At 31.8% G+C, this 13,536-nt stretch overlaps 1 protein-coding gene across 2 annotated transcripts; it reads left to right on the forward strand.

The window, feature by feature from the left end:
• Nucleotides 1-7,567: 7,567 nt before the first annotated feature.
• Nucleotides 7,568-13,033, forward strand: LOC107862214 (TPR repeat-containing thioredoxin TDX). 2 transcript variants are annotated; one of them, XM_016707708.2, is made up of 11 exons: nucleotides 7,568-7,853; nucleotides 7,978-8,014; nucleotides 9,221-9,331; nucleotides 9,413-9,500; nucleotides 9,595-9,675; nucleotides 9,781-9,845; nucleotides 9,955-10,095; nucleotides 10,292-10,408; nucleotides 10,489-10,542; nucleotides 11,235-11,265; nucleotides 12,491-13,033. In XM_016707708.2, the coding sequence occupies exons 1-11, from the start codon at nucleotides 7,741-7,743 to the stop codon at nucleotides 12,817-12,819; spliced, it is 1,167 nt and encodes a 388-aa protein (XP_016563194.2). In that variant the 5' UTR covers nucleotides 7,568-7,740; the 3' UTR covers nucleotides 12,820-13,033. The 2 variants fall into 2 exon arrangements, with proteins under 2 accessions (XP_016563194.2, XP_016563195.2); XM_016707709.2 differs by having other exon boundaries at nucleotides 7,651-7,853; nucleotides 7,978-8,005.
• The last annotated feature ends 503 nt before the right edge of the window (nucleotides 13,034-13,536 follow it).

Raw genomic sequence — 13,536 nt, forward strand, 5'->3', positions numbered from 1 at the left:
TATCTGTTGCAACATACAACCGACCTGTTGCAACGGATGAGTAAACCATTGGAAAGAATAAACACGGATCACTAATCTGTTGCACCAGCTATGTTATCTGTTGCAACAGATAACCTACCTATATGAGTAAATCATTGGAAAGAATAAAAATAGTCCTAATCTGTTGTAAAATGAAGAGTAAACCGTTGGAAAGAATAAAAACAGATCACTAATCAGTTATCCATTGGATCAATATTATTTAGATTTTTTAAAATAGAATAGTCGTCTGTCCTAACAAATAAATGATCTGTTAGATTATTCACCTGTTGCATCAGATTTTTAATCAGTTGCATCAGATTTTAAAATGAAGAGTAAACCGTTGTAAAGAATAAAAATAGATCACTAATCAGTTATTTGTTGGATCAATATTGTTTAGATTTCTTCCAAATAGAAGAGTCGTCTGTCACAACAGATGAATGATCTGTTAGATTATTCACCTGTTGCATCAGATTTTCATCTGTTGCATCATATATTTCATCTATTACATCAGATGTTTCAACTGTTGCAATACCATTTCTACCAAGACAAATAACAAATCAACCCAACAACACCAACATATCACACATACACATACACACTAAGAATATGAACTGTGACAAAAAATCACCAATAAATTCGAATCAACAGTACGACAACGAGAAGAAGAAATGCAGAAATGCCAGAAATTAGGGTTTTATTCAGTCCACATTTCAATAGCAGAAGAGTAGTTGCCTCAAGTTCCTCTGTTTCTTCATAATTTTTTACCTGTGAAAAAGAAAATAGAAGGACGAAGAACTCGAAGTTATTGTCGCCGGAGAAGTATTCACGTCGATTGACGGTTGAAAGTCGAAAATGAACTCGCCCGACTATTTATCGCCGGAAGTTGAAGGGAGAAATTTTGCAGAACTGTTGGTTGGGAGAAGCTGGAGAGAGAGAATGGTTGGTTGGGATTGAAGAGGGGTGTGGGTTGGGTTGATTTGTATTTTTTGAAAAGATTAGAAAGTTTTTAAAATATTAGTCAAGTCCACAATTAATTTAATCAAGTTTCCTATTGATGTTTGACCCTATCTGTTGGTCAATGTCACCAATCATTCATTCAAGACTTATTGACACCTTTCCTTCAATTTATACATAATATAATTTCTTGGATATGTCATTACCAACTTACAACATGAAATTTTGTTGTGGCAATTCAGTGCATTGAAAACAATTTCAACTAAATCAGAATGCAAATCATTGTTGTCGGTTATTTTTAAAAGTCAAAAGTAAGTAGGAATTTATCTTTTTTTTTAAAGACTAGTTTAACCGCACGTGTTATGCTTGATTATTTAAAATTAAATTATTTTATCTGTTTGCGGAGATTTTTAGTTAAGTGTAAAAGTTTAAATCACTTTTAAAAGATTCTTCGCATATATATTTTACATATAAACATAAACATATATTTTACAATAATATAAACATATATTTTAGAGTAGACACATATATATTTTACATCATCACTTTTATATTTGTCATGCAATACCTCTTTCCCTTGCTGTCAGACGTCAAGAGAGACGCATCAATTTGATCATACTTGTGGTACGGTCAATTTTTTTTCTATATTTAAATTTTTTTCTTATTTTTAAAGTCAAATCTTTACAAAATCATTGATTACATTCTTATTACGTACTTAAAACTTTTTACAATTTAGTACTTCTTAAATTTTTCTTATTCCAACGCTTTTATATTTATTTCTAAATTTTTCAAAACTTCTTAAAATCAAATTTAGTTAATGTAGGATTCTTAAACTAATGGAAAAATTATTAGTTGTCATTAATTCTGATGACTTCTAATAAGGAAAGATTTTTTCATAAATATATTTAATTAAATTTCAATTCTTAAATATTAGGAAAAATTAGTGAAAAGATGATTTTGTCTAAAACAAAGACTTTTAATGAAAGGCAAAAAATTCAAAAAATATTTCTAAGGCTCTTCGCGTTTTTAATATATTATAGATTATAGATTATAGATATAGATATAGATTAAACTAAAGTACTTTAAAAGTATTTTTTTTTTGTCTTTGTCAAATACCTTCAAAAATCTTTAAAAAATACTTAAAAACCAAAAATACTTAAAAATAAGTTGATCCAAACACCTTAATGAACTATTAATATGACCAATATAAGAATTCAAATCAGCAGATTGATATGGTTGTCTAACTAGGGGAGCATAACCCGTGTCAGCACGGGCCCAATATTAAGATATTTATTTATCTTTTCAATTTTGATATATTTAAATAAAAAATTTTAATAAAAGGATTGCATATGTTTTTTAGGATTCATCCGAAATCTAGCATGAGTTCAGCATATGTTATTTTAATATGTATTTAGATAATTTAAGTTGTCAACTATTGTAATTTATAATATTTTTTTATATAATTTTTAAATTAATATACGTTACTTTTTTTGTCCAATTTTTTGTGGTATTGATAGTCAATTATATTTTAAAAATAATTTAAGTTTTCAATTATTGTGATTTATAATACTTTTTTTCTATTCCAATTTTAGTGACACTGATATAATTTTAAGAGTCGACCAAATATTTTATATCTTTTAAATTTTTTAAGTTGTTAATAATTGTGATTTCTAGTATTTTCATGTAATTTTTTTGAAACATATAACATATTAAATTGTTTTTAGATATTTTAAATTGTTAACTATTGTAATTTTTAATACTTTTTATGTAATTTTTGAATAATATATGCTACTCTCCTTGTCCAGAGTTTTGTGTCGACGATAGCCAATTATATTTTTTAAAATAATTTAAATTTTTTATCATTGTGATTTATAATATTTTTCTATTTCAACTTATGCGGTACAGTGCATAAATGACCATAATAATTAATTAGGGGTGATATAGTAAAATGTAATTATTATTATTTATTATTTTTATTATCTGTATGTGTTGATTCAAGAAGAATTTGGAAACATTTAAAAATATGTTAAATGTTACAAATGTTAATAATCCATTTGACGCTTCTTGATTTCTCTACATTTATTTCTTGTGTGTTTTTACTCTTTTGCCCTTTGAGTATATGTAGTAATTTTTATTTTTTAAAAAAAAATCATGAAAATTTTTATTCACAGTATGTGTGTGTGTGTGTGTGTGTATATATATATAATCGTGGATTCAATATTATTAATTTTTCAATACATAAGTGACTTATAATAATTAATTGCGGGTGATACATTAAAATCACGATTGAAGCAACAGAAATCGGTCAATTTTTTAAATTATTTTTGTTAATTATTGTTATTTACTCTACTTTTTATTTTATTTTCAAATAATATATGTTGCTTTATATCTTCTTCTATTCTGTCCCAATTTATGTGACACTAATATAATTTTGATAGTCAATCAAATATTTTATGTTGACATGTCATTTTGTTATTCTTATTTTTCTAATACATAAATGACTTATAATAAGAAGTGGTATGGTAAAATCATCGTTCGAAAGATAAAAATTTAATTTAAAACACTAAGAGCTAATTTCACATTTTATGTCTATTTTATTTTTCATTAAATATTATTTATTTTCTTAATACCTAGATGACTCATAATAGTTAATTAAAAGCGATTGATTATGTTATTACTATAAAAATTAATATACTTTACCATATCCAATAGTAATCATCGATAATTCATCGAAATGGTAAATTAATTAAATACGGGATGCTATATTTACATATGCAAAATATGATATTATTAAACATTATTGGATAGTGCATTATATTTATCTTTCACAATAATAAAAATTTACTATATATTTTTATTTATTTCTTTTTAACTTGATACATATTGACCCAACACAAATTCTAAGAAAATATTCATTAGAAATTTATTTTATTCAATTAAATTTATTAATTTTGTACTTTAAAAATTTAAAGTTAAGTCTAAATATTAGTATTTTCATATAAGAAAAAATAATAATTTTAACATTTAAATTTACTAAAATAAATAAATAAAAAGATTAATTTTTTATATAAAAGTCAATTAAAATAATAAAATTAATTTACTTTGATTATTTAGTTGCAATTAATTAAGATAATTTTTTATTTTATCATGATTTATGGTGCACTGATAAAATTTGAGAGTTGAATAGAACTTTATCTATTTTTAAAACAGTATTTTAACTTGTTAATTATTGTGATTTATAATAATTTTTATGTGATTATCAAATAATATATTTACTTCTTCTGTCCCAAATTATGTGGCTCGAATACAATTTTGAGAATCAACTAAAATTTTTATATATCTTTTAAATATTTTAAGTTCTTAATTATTATGATTTGCAATATTTTTTCTTTTATCTCAATTTATGTGGCATTGCTAAAATAATGAGAGTCAATAAAATTTCTATATGTATTTTAAATATTTTAAGTTATTAATTATTGTGATTCGTGGTAACAAATTAGTTTTGAACATGATAGCTAAATAAATAAAAAAAAAAAATTTACTTCCAATATGTAGTTATAGTTAATTAATATAAATTAATAGAATATATTAAATATTTAAACCATTATGATGAGATAATGAAATTATTATATATTGAGGCATGACATGTAATTAAATGGGAATGGAAGAATTTTTTGGTAATTGCATGAGAGGTGGTCGAAACCACCTCTTCAGAAATACTTAACAAACAATTCAATATAAATAGGCAAAAAAAATTCTCTCTAATGGAAAAGGGACACATGTCTTTCACATAGCACAGAAAAGTGAGAAAGAAAAAGAAATCCATGAGCTTTGTTCTGTTCTTTGCATTATCAAAGCAAAAGGATAAATATTAAGAATAATTTCAATAGGTGTTTGCATTCAATAGGAGTGTTGACCAAACTCTTACGTTCAAAAATTGAAGGTGGCAGAGATGAGGATGCTGCGATGAATGTGAGACGTTATTAGGAAAGATAGGGTGAAGAATGAGATTATTCGGAAGAAGGTGAGAGTGACTTCGGTGAAGGATACAATGAGAAAAGTGAGTACATTGGTTCGGGCACGTGACGAGGAGGGACTCGGATACTCCATTTCAGTGATGTGGGTCACTGGTTGTGAATGGTTTCAAGTGAGGTAGAGGTAAGCTGAAGAAATATTGGTGGAAGGTAATTAGGCATGATATGAAGCAGTTACAGCTTAGAGGACATGACCCTTGATAAGAAGGTGTGGAGAGCGCGGATTAGGGTAGATGGATAGAGGGTAAGAGTGTGTTGGTAATAGTAGGGGAGAGTACTTTATTTGTGTCTGGAGTTTCTTGTTTGTAGTGTTTGCATGATGTCTATGATTCGAATACTAAGCGGTAGTGGCGGAGCTATCCTTGCTTCAGGGGGTCATTCGAACCCCCTTCGACAGAAAATTATATTATTTTTATATGGTTAAGAATATTTCTTATGCATATATAGTAGATGTTGAACTCCCTTTGATTAGTTCATATTTTTACTTCTGAATTCCCTTAATGAAAATCTTGACTCCGCCGCTGCTAAGGGGTTGTAGTTGGAAAACAAGTTATTCCGCAATTAATTTTTCATTCTTAAGGTGGGATACATAATAATAACATTAGAATTGGGAATAACTAATTTTGAACCAAAAATAAAAGAGATAATACCCAATTATCCCCTGAACTATATCCAAAAGGGTTATGTCACACCTCAACTTAAAGGGAGTCCTATTACCCCTGAACTAATTAAAAGTGGAATTTTCACCCCCTTAGTGCCTATGTGGCACATACGTGGTGCAACACACTGAAATATCCATGTAGGCACACGTATGTGCCATGTATGTGCCACATAAGCACTAAGAGAGTGAAAATTCCACTTTTAATTAATTCAGGGGTAATAGGATCTCCTTTAAGTTGAGGTGTGACATAACCCTTTTGGGTATAGTTCAGGAGGGTAATTGAATATTTTCTCAAAATAAAAAGAAAGGTCAAACACATCGCTAGACATTTAAACTTAACACGAGCTTTTACTTTGACATATAATATCGAGGTTGTCCATTTTAAACATCTACACTAATCTCCTGTGTCATTTTGGTACCTTTTGTTGATATGACAAAGTGAGTAGAGCGTGTGAGAAGCTTATTTGGATGATTTTTATTTTATTTTCTTCATCATTTTTAGTCACTATTTTTTATTTCCTAAAACGTAAACTTCTTCCATGGTGAACGAAGGTATAAAGCTATTAAATGCTTGATTTTCGACCCTAACAAGATGATTTTTTGAGTTACTCCATTATTGACCTTCATGTGCGATTTTTTTCAGTGATTCAGAGGTATTGCGATGGTTGAAAGTGACCATTTCTTTTAGGATTTTATGTTGATCACCCTCCCCCGTTTTATCTTTTTTATTTTCATTTTTTGAAATTTTGAATACAACAACTCACATTATTCCTCACCTATTACACTCTCACAACCTCTTTACCGATCAATTATCTCCATCAACTCCGACACTTCCATAATAACACTTTCGACCAGTTAAAATTCCGAACCATTTTCGTCAAACACCACTAACAAATCATCACTCTCCTTTGCTTTAATTTTCAATCAAATTCCATCCAAAAATACCCATCACCACCATTAACGGATTCTCTATTCTAATTCATAACGAAATAAAGTGTATTTACTCTAATTTTTAAATTTCACATCTAATTTCATGGAAGCTCATCCTAATTTTCATGGAAGCTCAAAAAAAAAAAGTCATCCAAGAGAGAAGGGTTGGGTTTGGGGGGTGTCAAACTAAATATATATTTTTTTTTTAAAAAATAATACGTGTAATTATTTGATTGATTGTTTTGCACATTCTCTTTGTTATTTATGCTGGCTGTTAAAAAGGTACTCCCTCCGTCCTATTTTATTCATCCCAAATTTTTTAATTTGATGTGTCATTTTACTTATTCTTTTTTACTTATTAAGATAAGATAATTTTTTTTTTTAGATTTATTCTTTGTATTAATTATTTTTTTTTTTAAATTAAAATATAAATATTACTTAATAGAGGTACTATGATAGCTTAATCATGTTATTTATTATTTTTCTTAATAATTGTGCTATATCAATTTGGAACGAGTAAAATAAGACGGAGGGAGCATGAAAATGCTGCAGCTAGAGGCCGTTTAGCAATCACATGCACCAAATTTCATAACGAAACAAAGTGTATTTATTGAAAAATTTCAATTTCAGATCTAATTTCATGAAAGCCCATCCTAATTCCCATGAAAGCTCAACAAAAAGGTCATCCCAAGAGAGAGGGGTCGGGTTAGGTGGGGGGTTCTTATTAAACTAAACAGTTTTAATTTTTTATTTTATTTTAATTAACACATATAGTTATTTAATTGATTGTTAAAGTGTATTACGCTCTCTTTGTTATTTATGCTGATTGGTCAATAGGTGTCAAAATGATATAGTTAGAGGTTAGTTTTAATGTTTAAAATAAACACTATTTACTTTAGATGTTAAAGTAAAAATTTATGCCAAATTAAGGTACCTGACAATTTGTTTGAACTAAAAACAAACTCATTTTAAAATAAATCTCCGTGCATCAAACAGTCCTAAATAAAAAAACATAAAAAATAAAGAAAAGAAAAAGAAAAAGAAAAAGAAAAAGAAAACCTGGCTATCTTTCGGACAAAAGTCAAGTTTCTCTAGTAATACAGAGAGAGAGAGAAAAAAGAGTGGAAAGTGGTGTTAGGGAAGATGATGGATGATGACAAGCTTGAAGACCTTAAGCATTTTGTTCATCTTTGCAAAAATGATCCTTCTATTTTACTAAAACCTTCCCTTTCCTTTTTCAGGAACTTTCTCGAAAGGTACTCCTATTGCTGCTGCTGTTACTACTACTTTTTATTTTTTTGGGAATTTCCTTAAGCGGAACGAACCAGACAATCGAATTAACTGTTTCTTTTTTTTTTTTTTTTTTTTTTTTGATTACAGCTTGGGTGCTCGAATTCCTCCATCACCAGTTAAATCTGTTAGCCCCCACCTCCTTACTTGTTTTACCGATTTTTCATCATCACGTCCCTTGTATGTAACAATAACACTTTGGGCGAAATTTGATGGACGTTTGTTGTTACTTGAATTGAATATTTTTGTGATTTGTCAAGGTTACTTTGACCAGAATTGACTTAATTTTGACTTGGGCCAGGAAGTTAAATATATTGATTTGAGGTAAAGGGACATTTATGCTAGTCGATGGCACTTTCTGCAGAAATGTTGCAAGCCATACATTAGAGCATCATTTTTTTCCTTTTGGTTGATAACCGTGGTGTCTAGGTTAGCTCGATTAATTCCAGCAACAAATACCAGGTTTACAGTGGTGGAGCCAGTATTTTTGTTAAGGGAGTTCAAAATCGAAAGAAGTAGGCACACAAATTAGTCGAAGGGGGTTGATAACCATAAGGTGGCTTTGTCCAACAAGGCTAGAACATAGCGGAAGAAATCACCAGTGTTTGTCTCGTGGTACTCAACCGACTTCATTGAACCACTAGGTCACACCCTTGGGTGCTCGTAGAGCATCACATTTATTTATCATAGAGTTCTTTCTATTTGTTTCATTGTTTGTTCTCATTGGCTGGGAACATTAAGGCATAATACATCAACAGACACTCCAACTTACAAATGATCATATGGATACCTCCAAAATTTATGTGCCGTGTCAACATTGGTGTCCACGAGACACAGTGAGACGAGTTGGAGTGTTTTATTGCCAGTAGAGATCAAGTAGAGATCAAGTTGAGGTGTCTAGATGTGCACTCTCAAAGTTAGAGTGCTTACTTGACTGTTGACGCCAAGTTTGATTAACAGAACTGTGCTTTGTTTTTTGGTTGTTATGAGTTAAACATAACTTTTGCTTCTTTTAACCATCTCCCCACTTTGCCAGGATATAAGGCTTGCTTGTGCAAATGTCAAATCTATCCTTATTTAGTTATAGCCGGAGCTGCAAAAATTTTTCTTAGATCTTTCTGATAAGAATATTGAAGCTACAGAATGGCTTGATACTTTATTCTGGTGCTACTTTCCTCTATAAAAAGCTTCCCACATGTTGATTATCAGTTTTGCGGTAACATAATACCACTATAAAATGTGATGATAAAAATAGCACCATTATGAAACAGCTATAGTGAAATGGTGAAATGTTGTTTATTTCATGTATTCATACCGAGCAATGACCCAACAGGAAAAAGGTGAAGAGGAACATCTTGATGAATTGGATGAGGACATCATAGAGTCTGATGTTGAGTTGGATGACACTGATACTGTGGAACCTGACAATGATCCTCCACAACAGGTCTGTCATGAATGGGTTAGGTGGACTTCTGCGTGATCTTTTGTATTTAATTTTTTTTTTTTTTGTTGGATCTAATTGCAGATGGGAGATTCTTCAAGTGAAGTAACAGATGAAAACCGAGATGCTGCTCAAATATCAAAAGCTAAAGCTCTGGACGCAATATCTGAAGGCACGCTAGTCTTTTCCTTTTGTGTAATGAAGATCCCTTTTTACAATATTGGTTAGGATAGTTACGCCTTATTAGAAATGTATTTTCCTGGCAGGCAAGCTTAATGAAGCCATAAATTATTTAACTGAAGCTATTTTGCTGAATCCAAGTTCTGCAATATTATATGCAACAAGAGGTTAGTATCTGGCCTATTTATCATCTATTCATCTTAATGTTAGTAAATTTGGGTTTATATCATGTCATTCATGTGATCTTTTGGCGAATACTAATGTCTATGCAGCTAACGTCTTTGTTAAGCTGAAAAAACCCAATGCTGCGATCCGTGATGCTGATGCTGCTTTAAAGGTGTTTCAGAAGCTATTTCAAGACATGCTTACATTGAAGAAATTTTAGATTCCTCTGTGCTTGTGGCTGTATTGTAAGTCCTAATGACACTTGCATCATTTTATTAAAGGTCAACCCTGACTCAGCAAAAGGATACAAAGTGAGGGGTATGGCTAGAGCAATGTTGGGCTTATGGAAAGAGGCGGCCAGCGATCTTCGTTTGGCATCCATGATTGATTTTGATGAGGAGATCGCCGAGACACTTAAAAAGGTCAAATATTCAAACTTCTTCTTGCCCATTACACCTCCCCCCTATGTACCCAGACCGTGTGAATCAAATATTGTGGTGATGGTGCACACGGTTTTCTACTAAATGCAGTTCAATTTCATCGTTTGTACTTAACTTAGGGGTTAAGAGGAGAGAAATTCCGTAAACTTTTAAATGATTTAGCCTGAAAATATGGCAGGTTGAACCTAATGCTCACAAAATTGAAGAGCACTGCCGAAAGTACCGACGACTGCGAGAAGAGAAGCGGTTGAGGAAAATCGAGCATGACAGGAAGCGGCGTCAGGCAGAAGCAAAGGTGTTTTTTAGTGTACTGAAAGTATTTAGTCACTAACAGGCTGCTTTTCTGTATTCTTGACATTACAGTTTGCATTGCAGGCAGCTTATGAAAAGAGTAAAAAGAAAGAACAGCAATCTGAACATGAAGCTTCTGTAAGTTTCCTCGGGTATATTTTTGTGTTCTCGCTGTCACACGATGTAGTTTTTTGAAGTAAGAACCATGTTCACTGTTTGTTCTCCTTCATGAGCTTCAGCCAGTGGCATCTATTCATGATTTAGTTTGTACCTAAACCTCACATCCTTGTTATATATACATCCTTTGATTGGTTATTGACAGTAATTTATTTCCGAGCTCCAACTGCCCTGCTTAGCCCCCACTCTCAAGGTGTAGACTTGACAAATGAAGAGTACAATTACCTTCTGCCTATCACCTCCAACTTTGTTCATTTTGTATTTTAGTTTTCTGTTTGTCTTCTGCAGCCTGTGTTATCTCTTCGACTCTTCCTACCTAATTTCAGCTAGCATCCAGTTGGCTGCATATTCCTTCTTGACCCGTTACCTCATCTTTTTTCGTTGAGGTAGGTGGTGGTGGAATATTGTTGACAAGGCTAGACACCATTAAAATTAGATTTTGTATTGCTTTTGTAAGAGATTTGGTTGATCTTTACATTTTAATCCATGCTTAGTAATGGCAAAAATGACGAGGGACTAAATCTGGATTACTGAGTTGCGTTGCGATTTTCGGAATTTTGATTGTTCCCGTTCTGCAGTCCCTTTATCTAATCTGCTTGTAAATTCAATTTCTTCTTTTAACGAGTTATTCTATTTTCAAAAATATGATGCAGGATCCTGATTCTGCTTCTGACTCAAATGAAGGTATGTCCTTTGTTTTTCGAGTTCACTACTCATTTGATATGATGGTTGCATTTAAGTGTATTTTTTAAGTCTGTTGCGACTGATAGTTCATTCTTGGCAGTAGTTCTTACGTTATACTAGTGCCCAGCATTTTTATTTTTTTGATAAAGAGCCCATCATTTGTTATTGTAATCTATGTTGCTCGTACTCTTCAAAAATGTCAACGGATGCATGTCGGATTCGCCAAAGCTAGTGTATTTTTGGAGAATCCAACATGGGTGCAGCATCGAAAATGAAGAGTCCGCTCAACTTAGATTGTAATATATACACTGGAAGTATGCATCATTCTTTTGCCAGTAGACAGTGCTCATAATTAACATACCCATTGTCTCTTCCTGCGATTATCCAGGTTTTGTTTTACCTATTGGTGTACATTACGAACAATGTAAACTGAAGTGATAAGACTATCAAGACTGATATGTACAATCTTCAACTGATGAAAAATACCTAGCATCACCACCACAGTTGTCCTCCATTGAGCTAGTTAGCTGCCATCTATAATCAGCTGTAACTTGTAAGAACTATCATATTTTACTAAGTGAAGTGGTAAATGACCACCTCAAGGTATTGTAAAAATTGATAGCTTAAATGCTGGCATGTAAATGTGTGCGTAAGCCTGGACACCAGGGGCGATCCGGAAAAAAAAAGTACACACGCGGGTATGAGAAAATGGGTGATGTGTAGGTATTTGTGTTACATGCACCAAATTGTGTGACTGGTTTCTAGGTTTTATTAGGTACCTTCTGGAAATTGTATGATATTTAATCATATCAAGGAGATTGGACCAGTGTTAAGAGCACACCCTGTCTAGCCAAGAGGTAGTCAGTTCTCTTTGTCATGGGAGAAAGTGGAAAGAATCTGTTGACCGTTTGGGGTGGGGGAGGGGTATGGTTTGAGATACAAAGGTGGTATATGCTGTGCGAAGTGAAAAATGAGGAGAAGGAGATTATTGGGAAGGCTGCTGGTGGCAGCTAGATGATGTTTTGGGGAAGCTCTTGAGTATTTGGTTATATTGAAGCTACAGGTCATGTCATCTTTGCTTTCGGGAACTTTCTTATGTTAAATCTCTTTTTGAAAACTTGTTTTACTCTCATTTTCTACAATGTGCTACTTTCATTTAAGTCTAGAAAGAGAGACAAGTCTACATATTTATGCAATAATTTTTTAACTGGTTTGTTATATACAGGAAAAATTGTTGGTATCCATTCTGTGAGTGAACTAGAGACAAAGTTAAATGCTGCTTCAGCAGCATCACGTCTGGCTATCCTTTACTTTACTGCAACATGGTGTGGACCATGTCGTTTTATATCTCCATTTTATACAAGCCTGCCCGGAAAGTATCCAAAAGTTGCATTTCTAAAGGCTGACATTGACGAGGCAAGAGATGTGGCTTCAAGATGGAATGTCAGCAGTGTTCCAGCTTTCTTTTTCATAAAAGACGGCAAGGAGGTTGACAGGGTTGTTGGTGCTGACAAGAATTCGCTGGAAAAGAAGATAGCCCAGTATGCAGGCTAACTTGATCGATATTGATGGAATTAGAGCATTACGTGCTCTTAGGAAATAGTCGATCATGTGGCTTATTTTGTGACTGAAATGACTTAAAGTTTGTTGAAACAAAAGGCACAGTTCCTTAAAAAGTATACTGTTGTCAAAGATTCATCTTTTGCAACTTGATTCAGGAAGACTCCTGTAGTTTCTTTTGATGAATGTAAGCAGTTATATTTGAATAGCTATCCTCTTGATTTTACTATAGTTTGGTTAGTTTGATGATAATCATATAAATGGCTTATAGTTGCATGCTCCACATTGATAATTTTCTTTTTAAATTCAAAAACTATGCTTTTATTTGATCTGAAAATAATTTCTGATACCAAAAAGCCAAACATTGGTTAAGAGAAGAAAACACACTTGTTTTGTGGGCCAACTCATAGCTGAAACTTCAATAGCTTTTGGTTAACAACTGAAAATAGATAGGCATAAGCTGCCTTGTTAGTAACAGTTGGGCTCATTCATAACAAGCAATCAGTTTTACAGACGTAAAGAGTTTCTCTTAAGATATCACTTCATATTTATAAAATCACCTAAATTCTGAGTTAAATACTCAACAAAATTCTGGTTGTTAAGTTGGAAATGTGAAAAATAAAAAAGATTAACATGAATTTACATTGGAGGTGAATTTTGCAAATTTTGTTTTATTTCTAAAGTTTTGTGCACAACGTTTGTAAGTGCAAA

The sequence above is a fragment of the Capsicum annuum genome, chromosome 3 (genome assembly GCF_002878395.1).
Source record: "Capsicum annuum cultivar UCD-10X-F1 chromosome 3, UCD10Xv1.1, whole genome shotgun sequence".
Taxonomy (NCBI): Eukaryota; Viridiplantae; Streptophyta; class Magnoliopsida; order Solanales; family Solanaceae; genus Capsicum; species Capsicum annuum.

What these genes read in the sequence shown, in the direction of transcription:
- LOC107862214 (XM_016707708.2), top strand. Translation starts at nt 7,741, where the DNA reads ATGATGGATGATGACAAGCTTGAAGACCTTAAGCATTTTGTTCATCTT. An exon ending in AATCTGAACATGAAGCTTCT is followed by an intron (nt 10,543 to 11,234) that starts GTAAGTTTCCTC and finishes AATATGATGCAG; the next exon opens with GATCCTGATTCTGCTTCTGA. An exon ending in TGCTTCTGACTCAAATGAAG is followed by an intron (nt 11,266 to 12,490) that starts GTATGTCCTTTG and finishes TGTTATATACAG; the next exon opens with GAAAAATTGTTGGTATCCAT.